Source organism: Anopheles aquasalis, chromosome 2 (genome assembly GCF_943734665.1).
Source record: "Anopheles aquasalis chromosome 2, idAnoAquaMG_Q_19, whole genome shotgun sequence".
NCBI classification, from domain to species: domain Eukaryota; kingdom Metazoa; phylum Arthropoda; class Insecta; order Diptera; family Culicidae; genus Anopheles; species Anopheles aquasalis.
The window spans coordinates 48985001-49010000 of record NC_064877.1 but is presented as its reverse complement, the minus strand read 5'-3'; the positions used below and the strand labels follow the sequence as shown (position 1 = coordinate 49010000).

The following is a 25000-nucleotide window of genomic DNA, read 5'->3' as shown; positions in this document are numbered from 1 at the left end:
ATCAGAACAACAGCGGTGGTTCGAGCCAAAGTATCTATTCGGCGGAAGAAGCGAACCCCGAACAGGATTCGGTGTTTGTTTCCTCCGGCGATTCTTCGCCGGTTCGCCGCACCACAAGTGTCGAAAGTGGCAATGTCACAGTTAACGTGTCCGTTTCGGTGGTGACCTCATCGCCTGGAACTGGAGGAGGCAATGGGGGAACTCATGCGATGCCAGGGGAAGGTGGAACCAGAAGTGCACAGGAACGAAGCGTTAGTCTTAGTGAGGCTTGCATTGTCGTGGAGGGAGGGAAGGCATCTCTTCGTCGGTACAGCTCCGGAGGTTCGAAAAGTGATTACGCTCGGAGTAAAAGCAGTCCCAACAGTCCAATTAATAGCAATAGCAATGGTAGTAGCAATCGAAGCTCTGTCAGCAACACACCTTCCACCGGAAGAGGCTTACACAGAGAGCAAACGCCACAGCAGCAGCACGAACAGCAGCAATCCCAGCAGCAGCAACAGGTGCAGGCACAGCCACGGCGCATGCCAGAGGAACCGCCACGATGGATTCCAGACTGTGACGCCCCCCGTTGCATGGCCTGTGCCTCCGCTTTTACACCGTTCCGTCGGCGCCATCACTGTCGTAACTGTGGTGGAGTGTTTTGTGGCGTTTGCTCTAATCTGTCGGCGCCACTCCCGAAGTACGGTCTCACGAAAGCCGTCCGTGTGTGTCGCGATTGTTTCGTGCGCGAGGTGGGCGTTTAGTTTCGTCCTGTTTGCATCTGTCCGTTTATGAATGTTAGTGTTACACATTTTTTTTACTCTTTTTACTGTTTTATTTCTATTCTTTATCAATGAAGCGTGGTCTGTGCTGTGCAGTGTGTATGTGTGTATGGGTGTTCTCCTCAAGTGACATGGGCACTTTTTTGTGTCCGCGGCAATACTGTTTTATTCACTCATTTTGAAAACAATCTTTCCACTTTCGGGCACAGACTTGAGGTATATGTTTTTTTGTTTTTAAATATTAATAAACGTGTTCTTTCATTTCAACATTATTCTCTCTGTCACTACCTTCCCTTTCTCTGTTCGGTTGGTTAGCTTTATCTGGAAATAGTTTAAAATTCCCCAAATCCTGCTAAGATAGGCGAAAAGCTTGTGACCAATTCATGACACCAATATTCTAAGCTAGCAAGGCAGTTCTCATAATTCGCCAAATGATGGAAAATAACTCCAACTCCGTTGACAAGAACAGTTCATTGACGGCAACACGATGTTATCTTCGAGTTGAGACATGAACCATTAAAAGTTGTGACAAAAGATTGATCATCTTGCTACCGCCGCGCATAATGGAACACGAGATACACATTCCCATATAGAATTAATTAGCACCATATACTTTTCCTGCCACGACACACGCATGTGCTGGAGAAAAAGGCAACAAATCGTTTATAAATGAATTAATTATTAAGTTCACTATCCGCGCAGATGAGGCGATTCTCTGGAAGAACTAAGGGCAACATTTCGAAATTGGAAAACTGTTGATTATAGTAGCTTAATTAGCATTCTTTTCAACGATATTGTGGCGTGTATGGTTCTGGTACTGGTCTTGTCATTAGAAATGATTCCTTGTTCATAGGATTATTGTTTGTTTTATAGTCACATTTTATTAGGTAAATTTTGGACCCATTTGTTTCAATACCGATATACAGCAAACTCTATGTTTCATCCTCTCCGGCTAGGGGCGATCGCAATGTTTAGCGAATGCATGAAACAGTTCTTTCTATTGCTTCAAAAGTTTCCAGAAAGAAGAAAAATATGTTTTTTACTATCTATGCGTCCATCCGATTAGATGGAAAATCGATAGTGAAAAGCAGCAACTATGATGAACGCTAGCGAGCGAGGGGAAGGCAAAGAAAGAATGAAAATATATACGTATAGGAATAAAGAAAGTGTGTACAAGCATTGATTGTAATTGGGAATAACACGAAATCCTAATTTGAGTGATATCTAAATATATTTTTAAAATTGATACAAGTTTAAAAACAAAACACATTGAATCGGATCTTCACGAAAGTTTGTGATGAGTGTGATGGTGTACGCGTAGCATAAAGAAAGAGCAAGGTCTCTCGCATTATATTCGCATTCACTAAAAGCATCAAGGAACCGGATCACTGGAAAGAATTATAAAAAAAAACCTAATAAAAAAATATCAAAACTCAGTACGGTTTTGCTACAGCGCGTTGATGTTCGCAGTCGTATTCGGCGAAAAGTGAGCGAATGTCATATTAATTGATTCAGTTAAAATAATGGTTTGAATACAAATGATGAAAATAACGCTGTAGTTGTTCGATTACTATATACAGTAGTGCTCGCTAATATCACGAAACACTAAAGCTGGTGGTGAAGGCAGCGATTTATCATAGCAACCATGTAGCATCCTAACGCCGACACTACCTCGACGACGACCTGTTGCTATTTGTTTGAACGGTTTGGCACACATTTCTAGTAAGGATCGAAGGTAGTGCGTCTGCCGTGTGGCCTCGTTCTATAAGGGACCTGATTCGGTGTTCCGTTTCCTTGGCAACTGATAGTGGTAACATGTTTGTTTGAATAAAACAAATTACACTGCTTTTCGTAGTTGCATTTGTGGCACACGCCAGCGGACAAAATCGGATTGCATCTTCGGACAGTGCTTCTTTTAAGCTAAAATGGATCAAATAGAGGAAAGTGGTGAAGATTCGCAAGCCCCAGAGTCGACGTTCGAAGATGATCTCGTCCCGAAAGAAATCACGGACGAGTTTTTCGAGGAGCTGTGTGCGAAAGCTAACTTGGTTAGTAGCGCCCCGTAGTTAGTATCATTGTATTTTCATTGTGCACAACTTTTCCGAACTTTTTGCGAATCCTTTTCAGACCGTCAAAGACTTACAGGGGAATCAGCAATATGGGCTAGCAGAAGATTTTCAGAAGCTGTTGATAACCGGCCAAAATCTGCGTCAGCAACTGATTGAGGAACAGGATCGAATTGGGAAGATGCAGGATGAGGTTGCAGCGGCCGCCGGAAGAGTGGCGCAAGCTATGCAGATTTCGCAACGTGACCAAGACACAATACAGACCCTGAAGTCTGAAATTCAAGACGCGTGGAAGCGTGCGGACGCTGCTCAAACCCGCGAACAAAATGCCCAAGAAGCGATGAACCTGATGAGGAACAAGTTTGAAAAGCTGCATGCAGATGGCGATCGTTATGGTGATCGGGACGAAGAGTACGTAGACCAATCTCTTGTTCTAATTAGTTTCATCATGAAGTGTATTGTTAACTTATCCGTACTTGCAGTGTTGGACCATCGATGAACAAACACAAGGAGGGTGTACTTCGCGAACGTGACCGATTGTACGTGGAGGTGGAAGAGCTAAACCGGCGATTACACACCCAGCGTCTGTACGTGGAGGAGTTGGAAAAGAAATGTGCCGATGCGGAAACAAAGGTGAAGGATCTGTACAAGGTGGTGGATGAAACCTCAAATGAAGCGTTCCGTGATAAGCGTCAGTTGGAAAGTTTGCAAACCGCTCATAACGAAGTAACGGCCAATCTGGAAATAAAAACAGATGAAGCCAAATATTTCAAAACCCTCGCAGAATCAAATCACAAAACCACGGTCCAACAAACCATGCAAATTGCGGCGATTCGTACGAATCTAGAGCGAATCATGACCACGAACAATCTCACGCAAGTGAAGCTGGCCAAGGCGCAGGCAGACTTCGACAATATGGTGCAGCTAAAGGAAAAGGTGACCAACGAGCTCAATACAAAGGTTAACATCTTAAAGCTCAAAGAGGATGAAAACAACAAGTTTCGGCTGGAGAATGCCAAGTTGTTAAAAACTCGCGAGTTGCTGCAGAAACGCATCCAGACGATTGAAGCCGCGAAGGGTATCATCGATCAAGAGGTGGTCAAACTCAAGTATGTGTGAAGTGTGTATGCATTGGCGCGGATCATGTTTATCTGCTCATAATGTTAACCATTTTTTCTAGAAATACGATTGTCACCTTTGAGAAGGAACGTGATGCTTCTAAGAAGTCCTTTGACGTTGCCAAGAAGCAGGTTGATGCCGTACTGCGGGAACGTGATCTCGTCCGGAAGGATTTGGTTAAAGCAAACAGTGCGTAGGAACATTCGTACCACACGGATCGTACATTGATCAACGTTTTCTTTTTTCACAGAAACTATTACTGATCAAACGGATCAGATGATGTTGCTAGATAAGCATCAGAAAACGCTGGAAAATGAAATCAAAGGCTACCAAGCGGCGGCCCAGAAGCAACAGACACTAATGCTGAAGATTGAGAAAGATCGCGATCGAAATGCAGAGGAAGTACAAAATATGTCAGACAAAATTGAGCAGCTTAACGAAGATCTGCTGTATAAGCAAAAAATGATTGGCGAACTTCGGGAAAAGCTGAAGGACGATGAGGCAAAGCTGGTTCAATGCCAAAATTTGCTTGAAATCACGCGCGGTGAACGGAACATTTTCGAACGTGACCTTACAACGTGCAGCAAGGAGATGGAAAGTTTGAAGGAGCGTTTGAAGAACGCCATCCGAGCTGTTGACCAGTTGAAGGAGGAAAACGCCAACAAAATGGCAGAGCTGTTTAAAGCGAACAAAACGATCGATAAAAATGAAAAGGAAAAGCAGACACTAAAAACAGAGGTACAAAATATAAGCATTGCGTTGCAGCATTCCAAATCCGAACTTAGCGAGAAGACGAACGAGAATACTCGACTTAACAAGACACTTTCGGTAAGATTGTAATTTTTGTGAATAAGCATGCCAAACAATTAATACAATATATGCTTGTTTCTTTGTAGGACGATGCTACAAGTATGCTCCGGCTGAAAAAACAACTGGAAGGAGCTATTAATGAGAAAGATTTGGTGAAGGTTCAGCTAACGCAGCGTGTAGAAGAGATTAATAATTTAACCGAAAAACTGAACATGTTGAACATGGCTCTCGATCGTGGTGAAAATCAGTACCGTGAGCGGTTGGATGACATTCGGCTGTTGAAGATAGAAATCAGCAACCTTCGCTCTCAGCGCAACCTTTTAACACGTGGGCTTGCAAATACTGCCGACATGCGCCAAGAAGTGCTGCAGTTGAACCGTGTTCTGAATCAGGAGCGTGTGAAGGCGCGTGCCCTGGAGGATGAAATGCTCACACCAATGAATGTTCATCGTTGGAGGAAGCTAAGTGGCAAGGATCCCGAGAAGATGGATTTGATAGTGAAGGTTCAAACATTGCAACGCCGGGTACTATATCAGTCCGTCACTGTTTCGGAGCAGGAGAAAACCTTACAGCAGTCGGAGAAAATGTACGACACATTGAAGGAGGTAGTAGAGAAACTGCCAAGCCATAAAGTCAAAGAACGACTTTCACTCACGCAACGGGCACTAACGGCACGTACGAAAAAATTGAAAGCACTGGCAGCCGAAATACGCATCAAGGAACTGGATTGCAAGAGCAAAGACAGTACACTGGACCAGCTTAAACAAGCACTGCTGGAAACCAAAAAGGATTTGGCGAAGGAAGTAAGTGAAACGTTTTGCGGCAAGGCGTTATAGCAATCGTTTAATTGTGTCCTTTACCTCTTCTTTCCGGTTCAGAAACGCGAGAAAATAAAATTAGTCGAAAACCTACGAGGACATCGGACCCATAGCGTTTTGCATGGTCCCTCCACTGATACGGACTTTATCGTGTTTCGCACAACCAGCCAGAGTGCTAACAGCGGCAATTATCGTACTTTGGGTTCAGGATTCAGGGCAATCTGCTGAGCAAATTACCACACTTTGATGTTGGATTGGATCGGTTTTGGCCATTCATCTCTACTAACGCAGCTTTCTTCGTGCGGTTTTATTCACATGCTCTGTATTATTATATTATTTGAAGCGTGCAAAATAAATTACTGGAATGTCTAAAACAGTACAATTTGTCGCCGTTGTTCGAGCATAGATAGACGTTCTTGAAAATGAGGCTATTTTATGAGTTTTTACGTAAAAACTTGACTATTCTTATCTTTGAAAGAACCCCGACCAGTTTAATCCTAGACTACACTTGGACACATCCAAATTGTTGTGAGTGATTGGTTGCGATCGCTTTCTGTGAAACCTTATCCCGCATTCTTCCAACTTCAAGCTATTTTCACGTTCTCCCCTCCGATTTTCAAAAGTTGTCTTTGAAAAGAATATTTTATGATAGTTTTTTGAGTCATTGGCGACCTGTTGTATTGTATTTTAAGACCTAACTTAAAAAAGATGGAAGATTTCTAGGTTTTAAATGTTTTAATATCTTTAGATGAGATCCTTTTTGGCTTCAGCTTAGTAAAACATATTCTTAATATTCGTTATTCTCAAAATAAAAAACTATATTATTTCCTCATTGTTCGTCTTGCTTTTCCACATTGAGTCTCTTATATAAATAACAAAAAACATAGTTTTCCTGTTGACACAGATTTAAAAACTTTTAAATTTCTGATCATTGATCTCTTTCACATAAAATGAGAGCGACTGCAGTAAGGAATCGACGTATCGCGAGGTTCATTCACATTTCCCTTCAGGTCACGCCTTGGAAATCCCACGAAACATTGCCCTTTGCGAAGGTCTTTTCTCTGACCTCACCGTATAAAAGTACCACATCCTAGATTGTGCTTTACAACGCCGCGACAGGGGTCTGATGATACAGGCCATGTCATTCGTCATATTTTTGCAATACTTCGTTTGCGGTGATGATAATGATAACCTTCCTGCGTTGAGGCTAGAGTGTCTCGACCTTTCCTGCGTGCGAAGTGTACGATATAAAGCCTTGACTCTGTCTCAACTGTCTTTTTCGACGCACGGAACTGTAGAGGAAAAGTTTGCTTTAAACATACCCCGGGGTCATGCTCACATAAGGTGTGTTGATTAAGCTTTGATATAAAATTCCTTATCCGTTTTAAAAGCATGTAAGCGAAGGTATTTAGTAGTAAATAATTAGCTCTTTTTATTAGCTCTTTTATACAGATATATTCAGTATCATATCAACTTCACAAGCTGGGTTGTTGAGCTACCTGTTAATTTTAGTTGATTTAACAGGTACATAGTTGGTTGCGCAAGAGGTTTGTGCACAACCGAGCAAGTGGCAAGATTAGATTTCAAGTCAGTCGGTTGTGCGATTTGGCTTGGTGCTCGAGAGATTCTCTTTTAGCGATCCTACTTTCATTTGATGCGTGTGCGTACAAAATGGAGGCTCCGTAGGTGGATTGCTTTCGCACTGCATAGTCAAACACGTTCCTTGTAGCTGGGGATACTTGTCACGTAACGCGGAAGACGCAACTTCTATGTGCACCGCCACTGTCTAGGGCTGGGCGCCACTCCATCTCTTCAAACAAGTGCACCGTACGAGTCGATCGGTGCATCGTACGTCTAACCGGTTCCAATCGTTGACTTGCTGGACCTCTCGATCTGATAGTAATCCTCATTACTTAGCAAGAGAGTAAGAGAGAAACATGCACATTAACTAGTGAGGCAAAATGCGGCTGCCGCCCTACAATAGGCTCTGTATTTCACACGCATCCGTAACAGATAAGCCAAAAAAACGGTGTAACTAGCACCTTTTGTGACTTTTCATTACTCGCTCCGATATACTAGTGATTGGAATGTGACCATCGACCAAAAGCTAGACCACCGGGCCATTCGAAAGCGAAATCGATTGCGTTTCGGTTACAAATCCATCACGAACGCATCAAGGTGCTCTTCTAGCTTTCGATAGTGCGTTCCTGCTAGTTTCAAGGTTGATTTTCGAATCATAAACCCTGAAACATAGAGTCTCTTGTTTGCTTTTGTGTTAGACACAGGAAGCTAATGTTAGCGGATGTTTCTCAGCTCAAGCTGCGCATTAAAATCGAATTTGTGGCTCTTCCAGCTCTTCTAACCCATGCAAAAGTGTAGGTTTTATAAGCTACTAATCTTCATCAAGTTCCACGCGACGGTCAATATAACCAGGTTTCCCCGTGATGGGTCACAGATGAGTGTTACAAATAGCATCACATTCTCAAGATGCGCCTCTCAATTAGCAACCTGCAGCTGCTCATTGATTGCTTCAGCTGTGGCATTGAGAAAAAGAAAATGTCGATGTGACGAACCTGCGATAGTAATGATTGCCGGTCCGTCGGTCGGATAACTAGCAATCAGCAACATCGAATCATCAGCATTCAAACAAGCGCATGCAACATGCGTTTAGAATCTGTTAAGCTTGCTGAACTGTAGCTAAGCTCTGTTTCATTGTGTTTCTCGTTCTAATCATTTGATCGTACTCGATTGAACAGAAAACATGTTCAGCGTTTGATTGCTTTAAGATTCAAACTATAAGTTGTAGTATTCTGCCGAGGAATTTCACTTGGCTGCAGTGTAGTGAAGATTTACTCGGTAAAATAATATGTACCATGTTTCGTTATCTTCGGTTTTACCATTATTTCGTAAAATTCACTTAAAATGAAACATCAGAGCGTGTGAGCAAATCCAATGTTTACGGATCTCACAGCGAGTAAACGGTGCGTTCGTTCGTTGGCCGAGTTGGGGTTGGTTGGTTTGTTGAGTGTCTACGCACACTTTGCACACGATCGGTCGCTGGAACGCACACACGTTTCCGATCGGATGGTGGCGCGCGATCCTGCGATCGTCTAAGTTGCGTTTATTACGTTGATGATCTTCTACGGTGAATGAAGTGTTTTCAATCCGTTTCCTCCGTCTAGTCGCTGCGTTCACGAGTTAAGCTGGTTGGTGCGGTATTTTTAACCGATCGTAGGGGTTTTCCGTTGGTGATCTACGGTGTTTTGTTTAGTATCTTTTTGGAGTACTTTACAGTGAATCATAAATTCAAATTTCAAATTTCTGTGCATAAAATTTGTGCACTATACACACTGTTGCTGGGGGATTTCATGATGATCTTGAGGTCGCAACGAGAGTCGTGATCGACACGTTTTGCGGAGGTTGAGATCGAGAAAGCTTGGTGAACGAAAAGGGGAGACAACCGAAAAACACACAAAAGAAAGTGAGTGCAGCAGTGATGCCGCGTGAGACCACAACAAACCGCTGCGGATTGCGCGCGGTGCGAGTGCCGACCACATAAGAAAAGGAGGTCGGTTGCAGTGGAACCTCTTGTGCTTTCCTCTCGCAATCATCACTGTGCTGCAGCATCTAGTACGCTACTAAAGTCAGCGTGATCCCTTTACACGTTAGTTAGTGCTAAAAAGTTGAACCTACCTATCGACGATGTGCAAAAACAACCATTAGCTTACTTTCGAACGATTGTTTCGGTCATAGGCGCGTGAACACCGGATCCCGGGTTGACTGCGGTGGTATATAGCTGGAAGTGATTGTAGCGTGAAGAGTGGCCGTGAAGATTTTAACACCGAAACACCACCGGACACAGCAAGCAAGGTGAATTAGTGAGAGCGAGATACCTAGCAACCGCCAGACATCCTGAGGTGCAGACCTTTCACGAACCAAAGCCGTGAACCTGGGCGGTTCGCGTGTATACGTTCCAACATCAGCTCTTCGGGGGGCGATTTATTGGCCCTGCGGGTGGAGTTGGTGGAACGGTGAAAAAAACATCTCAGCCTCAGTGTTTACATTCAAGTGTTTGCATATTCTTCTTCGCAGGTATTGTAGTGACAACAGACCACCATCAATAACGGAATTTGGTTGGTGAAGAGGAGTGCTGAAGTGCTGAAGTGTTCAAAACTTATCGTACTTCCGCGAAAGAAGCAAAGAAAAAAAAAGAACAAGAATCGGTGTGCTCGGTGTACTGAGGGAAGAGTTCAAGGATGGCCAACGCGGCGATCCCCAGTGCTAATCAGCAACCATCTCCACCAGCGGCCGCCCCGCAACCGCCCGGCCTGGAGGATGGCAGTGGCATCAAGCGTCCAGAGTTGGACAAACGGAGAATACAGCGCATGTTCAGCTGGACGGCGGACTCTCCGGCCATAACGTAAGTACCATCTTACCTTACTGGATGCCCACCTCAATCGCAACTGGTTTTGGTCCCACCGGGAAGCCCCAGGAGCAACGGGTGGGTGACATTATTGTTACTAAGCGCTAGTTTTAACGATTGAAATCGGCACAATTGGGGTCAGTGGCAAGGTTCCAGGGGAGTACGGGGTCGGCGACAGTCTAATGAATGCCTTGGCGACGCAACTCGCGATGGAAACTTTTTTGCACCGAGATGGCCCTGGTGACCTATGGTGGATGATTAGAGCTTTGCTAGGAACTGCTATTAGCTGTCGTAATATCAATCAAACTCCAGGAACACAACAACCCGTCATGGGCGCTGACTGCATGGGCCACCAACCATGGACACCAAAGGGCAATTGACACTGTACGGGGATGGGTGCGCATACTTTATGCCTATACGATGTCTTTAGTTTGCCAGCATCGTGGCGGTGTACGTAACAGTGCAATCTGTTGTAGACGGTGCGTCATCTAACTAACTTTCTAGTCAAGGCGGACTTTCACTAGCGCCAGTCTGTCACTCGTTCAGCCCAGGGAGCAGTTTTGAAGCTAATATTCGAGAGTGCATACAGGAAATTGTGTCTTCGATTCGACATTCGATTTTAGTGCCCAATTCAGTGTTGTATCTTTCATTGTTAAGCTTTCTTATAGACTCTGTAGTCGACTTTTCCATCATTAATTTACGCTACAGATGTACTGACCGCGCGGTCAAGAGGGTCAAGAGATCTGTAGTTAACCTTGAAAAACGGAACTTCACTATTCCGTAGCCGGTAGCTATCCTTCGAATACTTGATTCGAAAGAATTCCTCGATCGAGATTTTAATCCCGTCGCGTCGTGTTATCACCAATGGTATCTACGAACAGGGCCAAGATGTTGGCTCCCAAATCTCACTAGCACTAGACGGCAGGAACCGGTTTCGTTTGACCATCAACAGCTGTTTGCCTCTGTTCTATGCGAGTCTCACATATTTTTTGGGCAAACATAGTTAGAAACGAGAATAATTCGGATCCGGTTTGTAAAATATGCGTATTGGGCCACTGTTGTTGACTATGTGACGCAATCTCCGTCCATCTGTTCGTGGTCACTAGCACAGGAGTGATAATTTTAATGTCAAGTTCCAATGAAAAAATACACATTTTCATTGCATCGTTTTTGTGTGCGTAATAGATGTAAATGCCTGAGAAGATAGTTCCATCCGATCCGTGATCCTCTTCCATTTCGGAGCGAAATCAAAGACGCAAAGATCGGTAGATGCCAGTATGCCATTAACAATCTCAATGTCACGGAACCACAGCGCTGATGAGTTCACAGTCTGCTGCTTTTGGGCCCAGGCGTGAGGAGGATTATTGCCTAATCATACCGGTGCCGGGGCCACACTTGGAACAAAGGCTACGGCGATGATGAATCCAAAAGAAAACCATCACCATCCAAACTCGCTTCCGGATAGCGCCGCAGCCCAGCCAGCTACCAGGCGGTGCGGATGTGGTTCGTGAGACTTGTTGGTGTGCGTTACAAGATGACCTGCGAGACGCACACGTGTCCACCGACGGTGCGCTGTTCAAGTTCAAGTTGACCATCGAAAACCCGATTTCCCTGCGCGCTGTTATCGACCTAGCAAAGTAGTTGTCATTGGGCGCATACTCGGTCGCACTTGATCTACGCTGCGAGGAGAGCACAGTTTGGGGCACGGACATTCGGGGGATCCAGTGGCATCGGGAGATCTCGTTGCGGAAGCTGGGATGATGATCTTGGTTTCAATAACCCCATGAATCGAGACCGTCGTCGCTGGTTTCCCTGAAGCGGAGGATCTCAGAGGACCGGAGTAGTCCAGATTCGTCGTTTGGTTTTTGTTTCCTTTTTATTGCAAAGAATGCTAACTGTAGAATGGGATGTTGTATTCGCAGATTATGCAAATCGTTTCCATAACTAACCAGCACTGGCTAGAAATTCCGGTTCTGAAACCGGGTTGAATTCCGAGCATCTTGGGTAACATAACGGGAAAAGTGAAGCGATACGTGAACATTAAAGAGAAGAATACAAAACATTAACAATACACGGAATTCAGAAATCGCCTCATGTTTGAAGGATATTTTTAGGTTTCGTTGTATTCTCGGTAAACCGATTGATAGAGATTGATTCTAATTCATAAAACATCGTTCGTTCGTTCGTAAAAGTCGGTGACCATATCGCCTGCGGGTTCGTCGCTTACCTTTGTTCCGACCATAGAAGTCTTCTGTACCTTTCAAGCCTTTCAAGCAGCATTTAATTGCAAACACTTTGACGACTTTCATAGTTAAGATACGTAAAGGAAACTTCTTTCATCTTAACCGCGTCTGGCCACGATAGCAACTTTATTTCAACTCATAAGCGGCCTATTTGGTGGATGCTATTTTTGTTGCCCGCGAACAGAACAACAATGGAACCAGATTCGATGGTTCCGGGCGTGGCGCTGTCTTTACACCTGGCTAGTGTTTGCATTGATACTCCCCCAACATAAACGTGATGCAGGGGTACTGTTCCACCGTAGTGGGGTCGTAGGATGTCGCCAGCTAACGAAAAGGTTCTAATTCGCTTCTGGAGCCAGATATCCATCAAGAGCCCTCGACCAGAGAAAACCAGCTGAGAGGACGGACAGGACGCGAATCTTATTGTCGGCGAAAACCTCAAGAAGTTCCTCTCGCCGACCGCTACACAAAGATAAAAAGTTTTAAGGCTCAAGAGGGATTCGAACCGTGGATCAGCGAATGCGTATCGGCCGTGCTAACCACTGCAACACAGGTTTTTCTCGGCTCTTGAAATATTTCACGCGTTCAATTTTACGCCACCTAGCGAGCGCTAGCGTCGATCGACATGTTTTTTGTTACCTTTCTCTTGCGTAGGAAAGTGTTGTAATCAAACAAAGCTTTTATGATTTTTTGGAAAAATCCTGGATGACCCGCTGCTGGCCTGGATTTACAGGATATTCTGGATTTACAGGATAAGAGAAGAGTTCGATGGCGCTAAGGAGTTATTCTTCTAACCGTTCGGTGCCAGCATATCGCCGGAGCACATGGCTTCAAAGCAGGAAGTACCACGTGCTCGGCAAGGATGAGCGTAGTGGTCGGTTGTACGGGTCATCTTCAGCCCCTTGTGGACACATTATGATAACGGGACCCCAGGTAGCTCGTTTTTACTAAAATCCGCTTGCAATGTCTCTTTACCCTTTAATCCTCGGAGTGAACATCCGAACATCTACTGATGCCCTAGCCAGTGAGTGATGTCCTGTTTATTGTTCAATAGTTGGCATCATTATGAATGGTTAGTTCGTTATTCCTTTGGTTCCTTTCCTTATTAGCGAAAAACTCAAGCAATCGATTACGATCGATTACAGGCTTCTTTTGATTAAGGTTCATTGCAGATATCAGACATCAAGAAAAATTTGAATCGTTCAAAAAAAGGTTCTAATTACTTAATGTGTTCTAATTACAATGTACATGTTCTGAACTACCTCAGATAAGACAACACATCTTCTGGTGGCCAATTTAGGCCATTTCTGATCAATCGCTATAGCTACAGCTTCAAACGATTCAGATCTTGAGAATAAAGGGTAAATTCAGTGTTTGACTGGAAATCAATATGGAAGTTGAAACCTCCAAATGCGCTGTAGAACATTCCTTCCTCATGACCAATCAGTTTCCGTTTCGGAAATGGATCAATTTCCTTCCTTTTGGCCTAGAATTCGTTGATGGAAATTCGATCGATTATGATCCCAAAGAACGCCCAGCGGCTGAAGATTTGTCACCACCAAATGGACACCAGCTTTGCGCCAATAGTTTAAAAAACTATAATGAACGATCATATCATATTACGCACTCATCTTCACATGACTGATGTAAATGTACAACGAATTTAAATCTGGTATTTTTTCGGTCTAATACTTAACTAAAGCTATATCGAACGCTTTAGTACTAGTTACCTTCTACTTAAAAACTAATGGATTACTTTCTCCCCAACCCAACACCAAAGCTCAGCTAGATCCTCACCGGTGCGGGCGGTTCGCCGTATCGTGCGCTGCGCTGCGCTTTAAGTCTCGCAAGTCACTCGGTCGGAATGATCGTTAAGCAATCAGGCAAAGCGCGCGATGACCGTGACGTGACGTGCGAGTGGTTTTCCCTTCGGTGCCAGCAATCGCCTTGGTGGTTGGTGATAGGCGTTTTTGTTTTCCGCCCAAAACGAGTAGCGCTTTGTAACGATTGTAATTAGTCGGTTCGACTAGCGTTCGCGTTAGCTGATTCGTCTCTCTTCTGGTGAGGGTGAGGTAAACGGTTGATTCACCACGGGATCGCGGTAGAGATCGCAAGAATACAGGGTCGCCTTGCTCCATCAGGGAAGCTGCAGGGATTGGTTACAAATTGACGTCATCATTTGGTTTAATGATGAATGAGTTTAATGATCCCTAAAAGAGCTTCTTACATCTTTTGGACATCGCTTCTAACTGTGTTTTCTTGAGAAAAAGATCATAAATGTTTAGTGTCATATCGGTGCATGATGCAAACAAGATGCGCATCTGCACGGAACTCAAACTGCACCTCACGTTAGGCGATGGGCTGCGTTAATGCTCATTCCCGTACACAGATAGAGAGATAATCGAACGGTTGATGGCAATGGCACATGGCGTATGGCACCGAGAGCTGAAACTTGCCCCCTAGATAGCTGCATTGCGTAAGAGTTATGCCGATTTACCACCGTCACCGGTCGCCAAATCGCCGTCTCCGGTATGGTCAGGGATCCGTAGCTTCTCTGCACCACTGAATTTCATTCTCCTTTCGACGGCCGGCTATGAGATATTGCCACTGCCAGTGACCGTTTGCTGGTTTCGTGTGATATAATAAGAAATAAATATCCAGCACGAGCCTGTCTTTATTGGCCAGCGTTAAGCGCTACCCGTGAACAACGCAATGCATAGCAGGAGCATCGCGAAAATGCAAGAATTACCTTTACAAAATATTCCTAACCGTGTGAATCACTGCAACTTAAGGTGAACATTGAGGATGCATCTGCCCCCAAGTGATGCTCTCACTCCCTAAGATGCACCAGACAGATGAAAATGGAATATTATTTGGAGGAAAATACAACGTGCCACACAACATCCGTGGTCGTGCATGGGTGAAAGGCAGATGAAAGCACGCACGACGAGGGGAACAGACGACGGCTCGAAATCATCAAATTGAGATCAGTCGGTCTGTCGGTTTGTCGGTCAACTTGGACGGTGGTCGTTCGGTGGTCAGTGGCTGACGGTTGGACACCTAAGTTGGGGGGGGGGGGGGGGGTTCGTTTCATCAGCTGGCGTTTTTGGATTTCTCCTTCCTTTCACTCGGAGACGTATAGGATAGGCGGAGACGGGTAGGGTTTACATAATTCTCTCCGGCTTTCAGGTCACCACCGTTGGCCACCGCGGGGAACCGAAGTCCAATCTCATCGTTTGGTGGACGCTCAATTCGATCTGGTTACTCCGGTTTACATGTTTGTTGTTTGTGAGCTGCATCACCACCACCACCATCACTGCCGGGACTTTTGGCTTGCATTCCCTTTTCGGGTGGGACGAATACTTTCGTTTTCGTTCATGCCACTGGGCGTTTCTTCAACCGGGAACCTTTCTTCTCAAACTCAGCGCCACAAACCGGGATTGGAACCAATGTGAGTACAGCGCAGGGACCCTTTGGGGCCAATGGTATGTGTCTGTAGAACAGAATCGCACGATACCAGCCTATCGCGCGCCGTGAGTGCGAAAAACTCGCTCGATCATATTGTAGAGCTATGCTGCTAGGCCAACTGGTGCGGAATTTTGCAACGATCAACTCCGCGATCGACGGCCCGAAGCTCGGCGAACCCCTCGGCCATGGCGAGTCATGGCATGTTGCCGATCGCCGACTACAACATGGCCGCCGCGGTGGCCGGTATGGCTGACGAAATTAGATTATTTAACGCAGCGCCCGTCAGACGAGGTTGCCCGGTGCTGCCGCTGCGACGCTGAGCTGCGACAGACCGCGACCACGCGCTTGGTCACCGGCTGCGTCTCTTTCGTCGAATGAATATGATTTGTCAAGGTGTTGATTACGCACCGGCCATCTCCCGCTAGGCTGGATACTGGGCACTAGGGAGTGGAACGTCCGCGCACGCACACCGGGCCCGGTCCCCGGTCGCTTATATCATCCAACAGATATTCTTTCACTTGGACCAGAGATCCAGTTATGATTTAGGTCAGCCTTTGTTTGTAACTCTTGCGTGAATGGGAAACTGGGGTTGTAATATCGGATTAAAATAAAAGCCACATGTTTAATAGCAGAGTTAACGTACAGGATCGTCGACCTCACCAAAAACCTCTCATCGCTCGTTCGGATAAGTAAATGAAACAGCAGGAAGAAGACGACGATCGTTCTGCGTCAACATCTCACTAGCGCGCCCGGAGATCGTCTCTGCGAGCAAAACTCCACCGCGCGTTGTTGATCGTTGATGATGATGCTGAGTCACGCTGATGGTGGGCAAATTGATCATTAATGAGCTTTGCCCCGTCCACTCCGTGTGCCAACGGCCACTAGCACTTTGCTTCCTCTAATTGAAAATGGTGTTCTCCAGTTATTTGAGGGAAAAAACCTGGCCATCCTTCGCAGGTGCCCAAAATCTGGCCTCGTGCGTAAAAGTGCGTAAAAAAGATGAATGTATCACGACGCAGTTTTGCTAAAGTTACTTTATCTTCACCCATTTGGAGCGTGGCGTACGATAAAGCGGTAAGAACCCCTCGCATGCGCACGATGTCATTTCCAAAGCGACTTAGAATAATTCATAAAATCCATTAGCATAGTAATTAACAAGCTTAAAACAAGGATACAAGAGAAGAAAAAAAGAGAGCAAGTAGCGTGCGTAGACCCAGCTAAGTGATCCTATTCGAGGGCCATTAAATGATTAACATGCTTATGACGTCTGCGGCGGTTTCAAGCACGAAAGTACTGTTGACCTCATTAACCCTGAGAATGAAACATTCCACAAGGAGAGCTGGGAGACCTTCTCGTTGCTTCTCACCTGCTGTCTAGTACTACCTGCGGTCCGTTCGATATTCGTTTCTACGTGGTACAAACACTCCAGCGCAATCCTTCAGATGGTCCCAGATATCATCAGCAGTAACGGTTCGGTTCAACTGAGTACAAATCGAGCCAGTTCACGTGTGAAATCCACTGCAAGGATATCGATATTTATCGATTGCTTCCCCTTTCTCTCCGTCTCCCTAAAACGTATTATTAAGCTACAATTTTGTCATCAATCATGTAATGTGTTCCAGTTTATGAATCGCATCGAAGGGAACGAAGATATCGTATCGGTGAGACAGGCGTGTCACGCTCCATTAAAAGCACCTTCTCCACCGGACAGCGCGCCGGACGGAATGAACAGAGTACTATCACTCCCATGCACTATGCCAACAGTAGAGCCGCTCTGTTATTGACCGCTTTACATGACGATGGCGATGTGACTCTCTTTACCTTCTGCTCTTCGCTGCGTGTGACGCGACGGAAACCAAACAATCCCTCGTTTATTTGACCACAACGCAACACCGTGACCATCGCGACCGGAGCGTCCCTTGTATTCCATTTTCATTAGCTTAACCTACAAAGCAAAGAAAAGGATAAACGGCTGACCCAGACAGCGATGCCGGAAAGCCACCGTCGCTTTCAGGGCAGTCGATGACCTACGGAGGCGTTGTATCGGTGATAGAAGTCGGCGATTACATAAGCCCTCGGACCATCGGGCAGCCATCGTGGCCGCCGCCGCCACCGCCTTTCGACAATTGACTTTTGGAGGAAATGATTGGGAACGATTTGGCTCGCCGTTCGCTCGCGTCCTGGGAGAAGGGCACCGACCACGGGAATCTTGGATAAGCTTTCAGTTTTTTCATTTTTTTTTTAGCAGAAACAAGATTCCACCTTCCAACGACCGATCGACCGATCACTTATGAGACGCGCAGCTTCTCGAGCTTTTCGTTTTGTCTCTTTGTGGTTTCTCCCCTGCGGGCCCTTAGTTTAGTGGCCACCCCCGGTATGCCACCCGGGCCCCTACCATCTTCATCGCAGGTCAAATGCGAGGACGGTGGCACGCGGTACACTCGCTTCGGCCACGATTACGTGGCCAGCACGCCGCCACGAACCACGCGCTCTTTTGCAATTCTTCGCAGCAGCAGCGACCATTGCGAGGAGAGGGAAACCCGAGCCCCTGTACGTTGGGTGGATCCAACGTGATTCACACGTACAGACACACAGACACAGGCACCAGCAAATGCCCAATGGCCTCTGCTTCTCTGTTCGGTGCGAGCTTTATGCATCAGGTGCTCTGTTAGGGGTCTTCTGTATGCGCCAGCATAATGAAGGTCATCCGTTCCGTGTGGATTGATAAAGCGGCGTGCGCAAGGATTTACGGGGATTTTCCGACCAACAGAAGCAACAGAAAGAGAGAATGAGTATGCTTTCGACACATGCACACGGTGAGGTTTGGGGTGCGCCTGTTCGTCTCGTCGTTATTATCACTGCATGGACATCGCACGCAATGACACCTCGCGGTGCTCTGAATGCTATGTAGCACTTTGATCGCACCCTCGGTACTCGATCGGGTGAATCGATCGTGCACCGATGTCGTAACGTGCGTTCAATGTTAGGTTACCGTGCCGCGGAGAGGTTACCGGGAGGGGATTCGAAGAGGTGGTGGTTGTGGTGTGCCGTGGGGGACGTTTTTGGGAAATCCAATTTCATGGCAGCGCGCGATCCTCCTACAACACCGTGTAAGTCGAGTGTTGTAGGCTTTCGGTGACGTTGTTACATTTTGTTGTTGCGCCCCTCCATGTGAAGCTCCAAATTTTGTGGATCAACCAGTTGCTCGGTGGATTAACGTGGCCAGTCTGGGGGGATCTCGCATTGATTGACTGTAACCTTAATTCGTAATGAGGATGGTTTTCGGTTCCGCAATGGTTTCAATTATGCTCCATTTTCATTCATTCAATTTGAAAAAATCATTTTTGTTTTACTTTTTTAGCCAGTAAGATGAGAGAACTTTTGTGTAATTGTATCAACGATGAAATTATACACAGATTGAAGGTTTATTCAGCGAGATTTAAACAAAATTGAAACCATTGCAAGCCATCTACTAAGAATTGTTCTACAATTTGTTTGAAAATGTGTTTCTAACAGACCTATACGATAATTTATATATTTTTCATCATATAATTGATTGCACCATTTCATCCAGTTAATTGCTATAAAATAAAATAGGTATGTTATTTATTTTACTTCCCTTTAGCAAAAATCACAGCCTAAGGAGCTTTCTTGTGTTTCTTTGTTGTTTGTTCTTTTAATTTCCTTTATTTCTATCCGCGAAATAGTGCTCATAATAGTCATAAAAAATGTTTCTGCTCATTCCTATATTTAAATCTAAATTGTAACTCCGATTTGAAAAAAATATTCAGTCAATACAAATGCAGGGACAGCCTTTACCAAATGTTAGAACGTAAAACAATGGTGACCCATTTTGTAGATTTACTTGAGCATGTTTTAACTGTTTTTGGTTTACAAGAAGCTCACAATCTTATGGAGCCTGCACGGTACACAGAACCATGTGTCAGCTTCTTTATTCTACGAACTAAGAAACGATCTCCATGCATTGGCTTGACATTGTTATCTGCTCATTGTTTCAAGCAAGCGATCTACCGACTATGGTCAGCAACGGAATAAAGTGGTTTCTCATTTGTCATCGGGACATATCGGGATAAACGCGTTGTCGCGATCGATACTACCAATCGGATACGCCTCGATACTGATTCATCCATTGATGGGCGACTGTGGGCCATTAACAAAGTGGTGCTGCTCGATGTAAGAAGGTCAAAGCTGAACCTGGACTATTCCTGCCCGATAACAGTCGTCAGCACAATGGCCTCGAAAGGCCATTTGTCATCAGGATCCAACCCACAACATCCCCCCCCCCCCCCCCCCGCCCGGTCAACAGTCCGAGCGTCATCATCATTAACCTTCCAAAGCTCCACTGGACACACAAAAGGGACCTGTTGGGTCATTCACAACGGTGCTGGTGCTACTGGTGCGAAATGGGTGTCCTCCATCACACTCCGTACCGATCGCACAGGGCAAAACGAATCAATCCCGCGCACCCCGGTATTGATGGCCACTTTGGCATTGGACTATCGATGTACAAAGCTCAACACGGTCGCCGTTCGCCGCCAGCGCCCACCAGCACCTACCTAGTGAAATCGATCGAGCGGCTGGCCTGCTGGTGGTTCATCGAGCCGACCGGACCGGACTCCATCTTAAGTCGACCACGACTCCACCTGGAGGCCTTGACATTACGTAACCCCCGTCATCCGCAACTACTCGCCCCCTCGGCCATCCAGCGATCCGAAACGATTCATTCATTTCTTGTGACCTGTGCGCAGCTTTCATCGATCTTTGTCTCACCGCCACCGCCCAGTGCTGCAAATTGTGCGGCCACGGAGCGCTGCAGTGGTAAATGCACCCTCCCCCGACTCCTTCCTCTCCTTCTGAGTCGACCATAACCGAAAGTCGTCGTGGCCACGTGAAAGCAACGGCAATTAAAACCGAATTTTCGATAACCTTTCCTCTACTGGCCGTACGCACACTCGACCTGCTCGGCCCGTTCGGCCATTAGTTGCCACATCTATCCGCGTCGTGGACCGTGGACGCGTCTCATCTCAACAATTCGTTCGCCCACCGTATCGTGGCGGCGGTTTCCATTGCCTGTGTTGCAACCGATTGGCGGCGGGGCGGTATCGCGAGTTTTGAGAAACTATTTCTTGAAAATGATCCAAAACCGTTCCCCTAATCAATCATCACCATCCCAGCCGAGCTTCTTACGCTCCGGGTTAATGAGCATCTCGCGCGTTCATTCGAGCTCCACAGACACGTCACCAACGGCAACGGAAGGCTTCCATTAATGCAAATCATTCGCTCAATGACGTTCACTTGCTGCGTACTCGTCGCCTGCTACTGACGAAACCAATTTTCCACCATATTGACGCCCCAGCGACAACGACGACGTAGCGCGGGAGTCCAAAGTGCACGATCGGTGATACATCTCAGAGTGTACTGAGTAGCTGAGAGGAGAAGGGAGGGAGCGAAAACGTCAAAGATGATGAAACCAACGTCAGCAGCGACCGTTGAAAGTGACGCGGTGACTAAGCGGACAACCGCTGTGGAACTCTGGCTTAGTGGCCAGAAACAAAAAATTCCATCCTCGAAGCCTCGAATGAGGCCGCCATTCTGCAAAGAATGGTGCGATCGTTCGGGGTCTTACTGGTCGTCCACTTGAAGGTTGCTTTTTCCTAACGGCCAATAAAAACGGGCCTAAAATGATAGTGCGCCAACGTGAACCACAAATGGCGGCGCTGGGCCAATGTCCTTGCGTTGTTTAACGATGCCAGAGCTTCGCGTTTTTGGTGCACGATAGAAGCTTTCATCGCACTAGAGACGCGAATGTATGCAAACACTGATGGTGGAGGATGAAGAAAAAAACCGTACCCCAACACGATGGCATCACTTGTGGCCATCTCGTTGGCTATCAAAATGGACCTGCGTGCGCAATGTAATGGGCCGTTCGCTTACCATAACGGAGGGTATCAGGGCCACAGGGGACAACATAGTGAAAATAGTTTTCGGTGTTTTGTGAGCCACATGATGCCATATCGTACGCAAACGGAGGGTCAAGTTCACAATCTACCACGAATTCTTCCGCTTTTGAGTTAACGAATCTCATCCACCCGGTAACGCTGAAGAAGAGAATCCTTTTGCGGATAATCCATTGTCAACAGCTAGTTCCCCTCTAACCTCCTGGTGTCCTTGCCGGACGCCAAGCGCATAAATTCACACAAAACACCTCCTGTCTCTCTCCCGCTTGATCAGTTTCAATTGAGCGAATGATCAACAACAATATTATTCATGCTGGGACCGCGAGTGTTTTGGTTTTCATTCCGAACACGTAAGACACACGAGCGTGCCAGTGTGCGGTCCCCATTTTGTGGCCATTGACCATGGTTCCGTTTGGAGCGGGCTTGGCTCGGGAATGCGCCGACGATGCGGTGATCATCATTAAAGCTCCCGAATGAGTAACGCACAGCACAGGGACAACGTTGGCAGTGACGCTTGCCTTGGCCACGTGCACCAATCTGTGTCATAAATGTTGTAACAAGAATCATTTAAAAAGCAAAAAAAAAAACAAGTGTTGTTCTGATTTGCTCCGTCGTTAGCAGGCATGACACTGCACCGACCTGGCCACGATGATCACGGGGCCCTTACGCCACACTACGGGCCTGGAAATCCCTGGCGACGTTGTGGAGGATCTCCACCTGAATGGTTGTCACCATCCACTAGACCTCCGGTGCTGTGGTGGTTCACCGAAGCATACTCCTGTCCCGGATAGGCGGGACATGGACAATTTACCCAGTACGTCAATCCTCATCCGGACACACTGTCCAGTACCCCGCGGCACTTGCTGTTTGTCGAGCACTTAACACCTTCGCACAAGATGCCTATGCTGTGTCCGGTTTAGTCACAGGCCAGGCTGGTGTGTGCTCGATCCGTTTGCGTCAAGCATTCGGTGCAAACACAGACTAACAAGCGCATTAATATAACGCCTTAGTACAGCGAAGATAGTTCTGCAATCTTGTCACAAGAGTGTGCGTACTTGTTTTTTTTTTTATGAGATCAGATCTCTCCGTCACTCACTCGCTGGGGAAGCTACCGGATGGTGGATAAGGATTAGTGATTAGCGTGACGTGCCAGTTCACGGCTTGTGGCAGCTACAGGTCATAGGTCCCTCGCGACGCCGTAGCGCCGTTTGCCATCCATCCGCCATCGGCGCTGCTCGCTCGCATCGGGATCAAATCGACAAGGTTTCCGGCTCACGTGTGGCGGTCATCTTGTGTGTGCTTGTGCCTATTTGTATATTCCATCACCCCTTCCCTTCCCCCCTCCCTCCCCACAATTACACTGTGCATGTGGAATGTAACTGTTTGTCAGTGGAGACCGAGGCTGTACCCGAGACTCTTGATCTTATGCCATCGCGCCACTAGAGGAACCTCCGACCTATCAGAGACACCCGCCACCGGAGACTCCGCAGCGAGTGTGATTTACCTCTTGCTCAATGCCATTCTAAGCCTTTCGCGACGCATGCACACGTACACACGCATACAGCGACGCATGTGGTACAAGGGTTGATCATCGATTAGCCACCGATTAGATCATTACCGGATAATGGCATGCCAGGGCAGGGCAGCAGTGGTTGAGAACTGTTATCAGGCCGCACCGACTTCCGGTCGGTTGCCGCGGTTGCCATTGCCACGCGCGCCCTGTTGGACAACTTGTAACACAGGCCGATCGAGCAGATCAGACCGATCGGGGCGTTTGCTGTGAACCCTGAATGAAGCGGTTGGAAAAACCGGTTCAACTTATGCCGAGCTGGTGGCGGCCGTCGCTGGTCACTTGAAAACATTCAATCATTAACGACACGTTTGTCCAACGCCAACCGAGCCGGGCACCGGGCGGTGCTACCTAAGGAACGTCAGCCGGAAGCGACTCAACACGTGAGCCACGGCACGGCACGGAGACAACTTCATTTTGGAGCCTACACGGGGCCATTTGCAAATGCCCAGGGCCCCGAAATCCCGGCGAGTTCTGATTTAGCTTGAATATAATTCAAAGGCAACAGAAGCAAGGTAGATTCCCTGATTTTACCCAAAGAATTTGGTTAGCCTCGCATTTCCAACTTTCGTGAACTAATTGGCCACTGAAGAAGTTCAGTCGAATTCAAGTAAGCGCATTCCAAATGAAATTTCACATCCTGGATGTTCCATATCCATTTTAGATGGGGTATCATAAAGTGACAATCGTACAGTATCTCATCTTGGGATTTAAAGAAAATCAGGAAGATCAGGGAAGACATCCAAAAGAGAACAACATGCCCTGTTCATATGAGGTATTCAATGTGGCCCCTAATGTTTAAGGGATCAGTTTTCTGGATCTGCCACACAAAGCGGCTCCTTGAGGGGGTTTCGGTATTTTTTTGTGACATTTATTTTCAACATTTTACCTGAATGCTGATCTTATCAAGAATATTGTGTAAAATTATTGAATTAACCGAAGCAAAACTGACAAAGTTATATATTTTTGAAAATCCGCGTTTCATACAAGGCTCCATGCAGCTCGCTATTTTGAAAAGCGTTTACCAAAACCAACATTTTTAAAGTCGGTGCCCCTCGTGCCGTAGAAACTACTGGACCGATTGATTTGAAATATTTAATAAATAATCTGTACACTTTTTGCCAGGTAGTCCCATCGAGAGATCATTAAAATTGTTGATATTTTTTTTTAAGCAAATCTTTAACAATCGTGTTTCTGGCAAAATCGCAAAAAGTTTCACTTTTTCAACTTTAAAAATCTGCCATAAATCTGCGAAAAGTAAGAAATTCAACAAAAAACTCGACGGGGCTACCTAGATAAACTTATAATCTAAAAGATTATTGATTTGTATTTTTCTGATAACGCATCACGCAGCTACGATGGGCACCGGGAAGTACCTTTTCGCAGACGCACCTTCATAGATGTGATGCCGTGGATGAAGTTTTTAATAAATCTTTCCCAAAATGAACGAAATATTCTTTAAAAGTTGTAATTTAATATGCCAGACACATAAACAATTAAAGGGGAAGGATACGACACAAAAAATCCTCAAAAATGAGCCTTTTGCTGAGCTGAAGCTGAAATTAAACATTAATCAATATCAATAACGGATATTTAGTTCTTTTTTAACAAAATGTTCTTGATGCTAAGATCTATAATCAACTACAATCAAAAGAAACCTGTAAAAATGTATTGCTTGAGTTATTTGCTTATGAGAGACCAAAGAAATTTTGAAAGGAAGAAGCTGGACGATGCTGGAAAGGGG

At 46.0% G+C, this 25000-nt stretch overlaps 3 protein-coding genes across 3 annotated transcripts in view; all 3 read left to right on the top strand.

Moving 5' to 3' along the window:
* The window catches only part of LOC126580759 (lateral signaling target protein 2 homolog), a 9536-nt gene extending 8675 nt beyond the window's left edge, over positions 1–861 (top strand). The window contains exon 4 of the mRNA XM_050244003.1: positions 1–861. This exon is cut by the window's left edge and continues 245 nt beyond it. Coding sequence (XP_050099960.1) covers positions 1–743 — 743 coding nt within the window. The 3' untranslated portion in view covers positions 744–861.
* A 1540-nt stretch (positions 862–2401) lies between these two features.
* On the top strand, positions 2402–5912 carry LOC126580964 (cilia- and flagella-associated protein 58-like). The gene is made up of 7 exons (XM_050244330.1): positions 2402–2809; positions 2889–3238; positions 3310–3936; positions 4008–4135; positions 4197–4774; positions 4843–5559; positions 5635–5912. Exons 1-7 carry the CDS (start codon positions 2687–2689, stop codon positions 5800–5802), a joined length of 2691 nt encoding a protein of 896 aa, XP_050100287.1. The 5' UTR covers positions 2402–2686; the 3' UTR covers positions 5803–5912.
* Positions 5913–8722: 2810 nt separating this feature from the next.
* The window catches only part of LOC126580965 (ABC transporter G family member 23), a 35164-nt gene continuing 18886 nt past the window's right edge, over positions 8723–25000 (top strand). The window contains exons 1-2 of the mRNA XM_050244331.1: positions 8723–8780; positions 9667–9994. Coding sequence (XP_050100288.1) covers positions 9831–9994 — 164 coding nt within the window. The 5' untranslated portion in view covers positions 8723–8780; positions 9667–9830. The remainder of the gene's footprint in view (positions 8781–9666; positions 9995–25000) is intronic.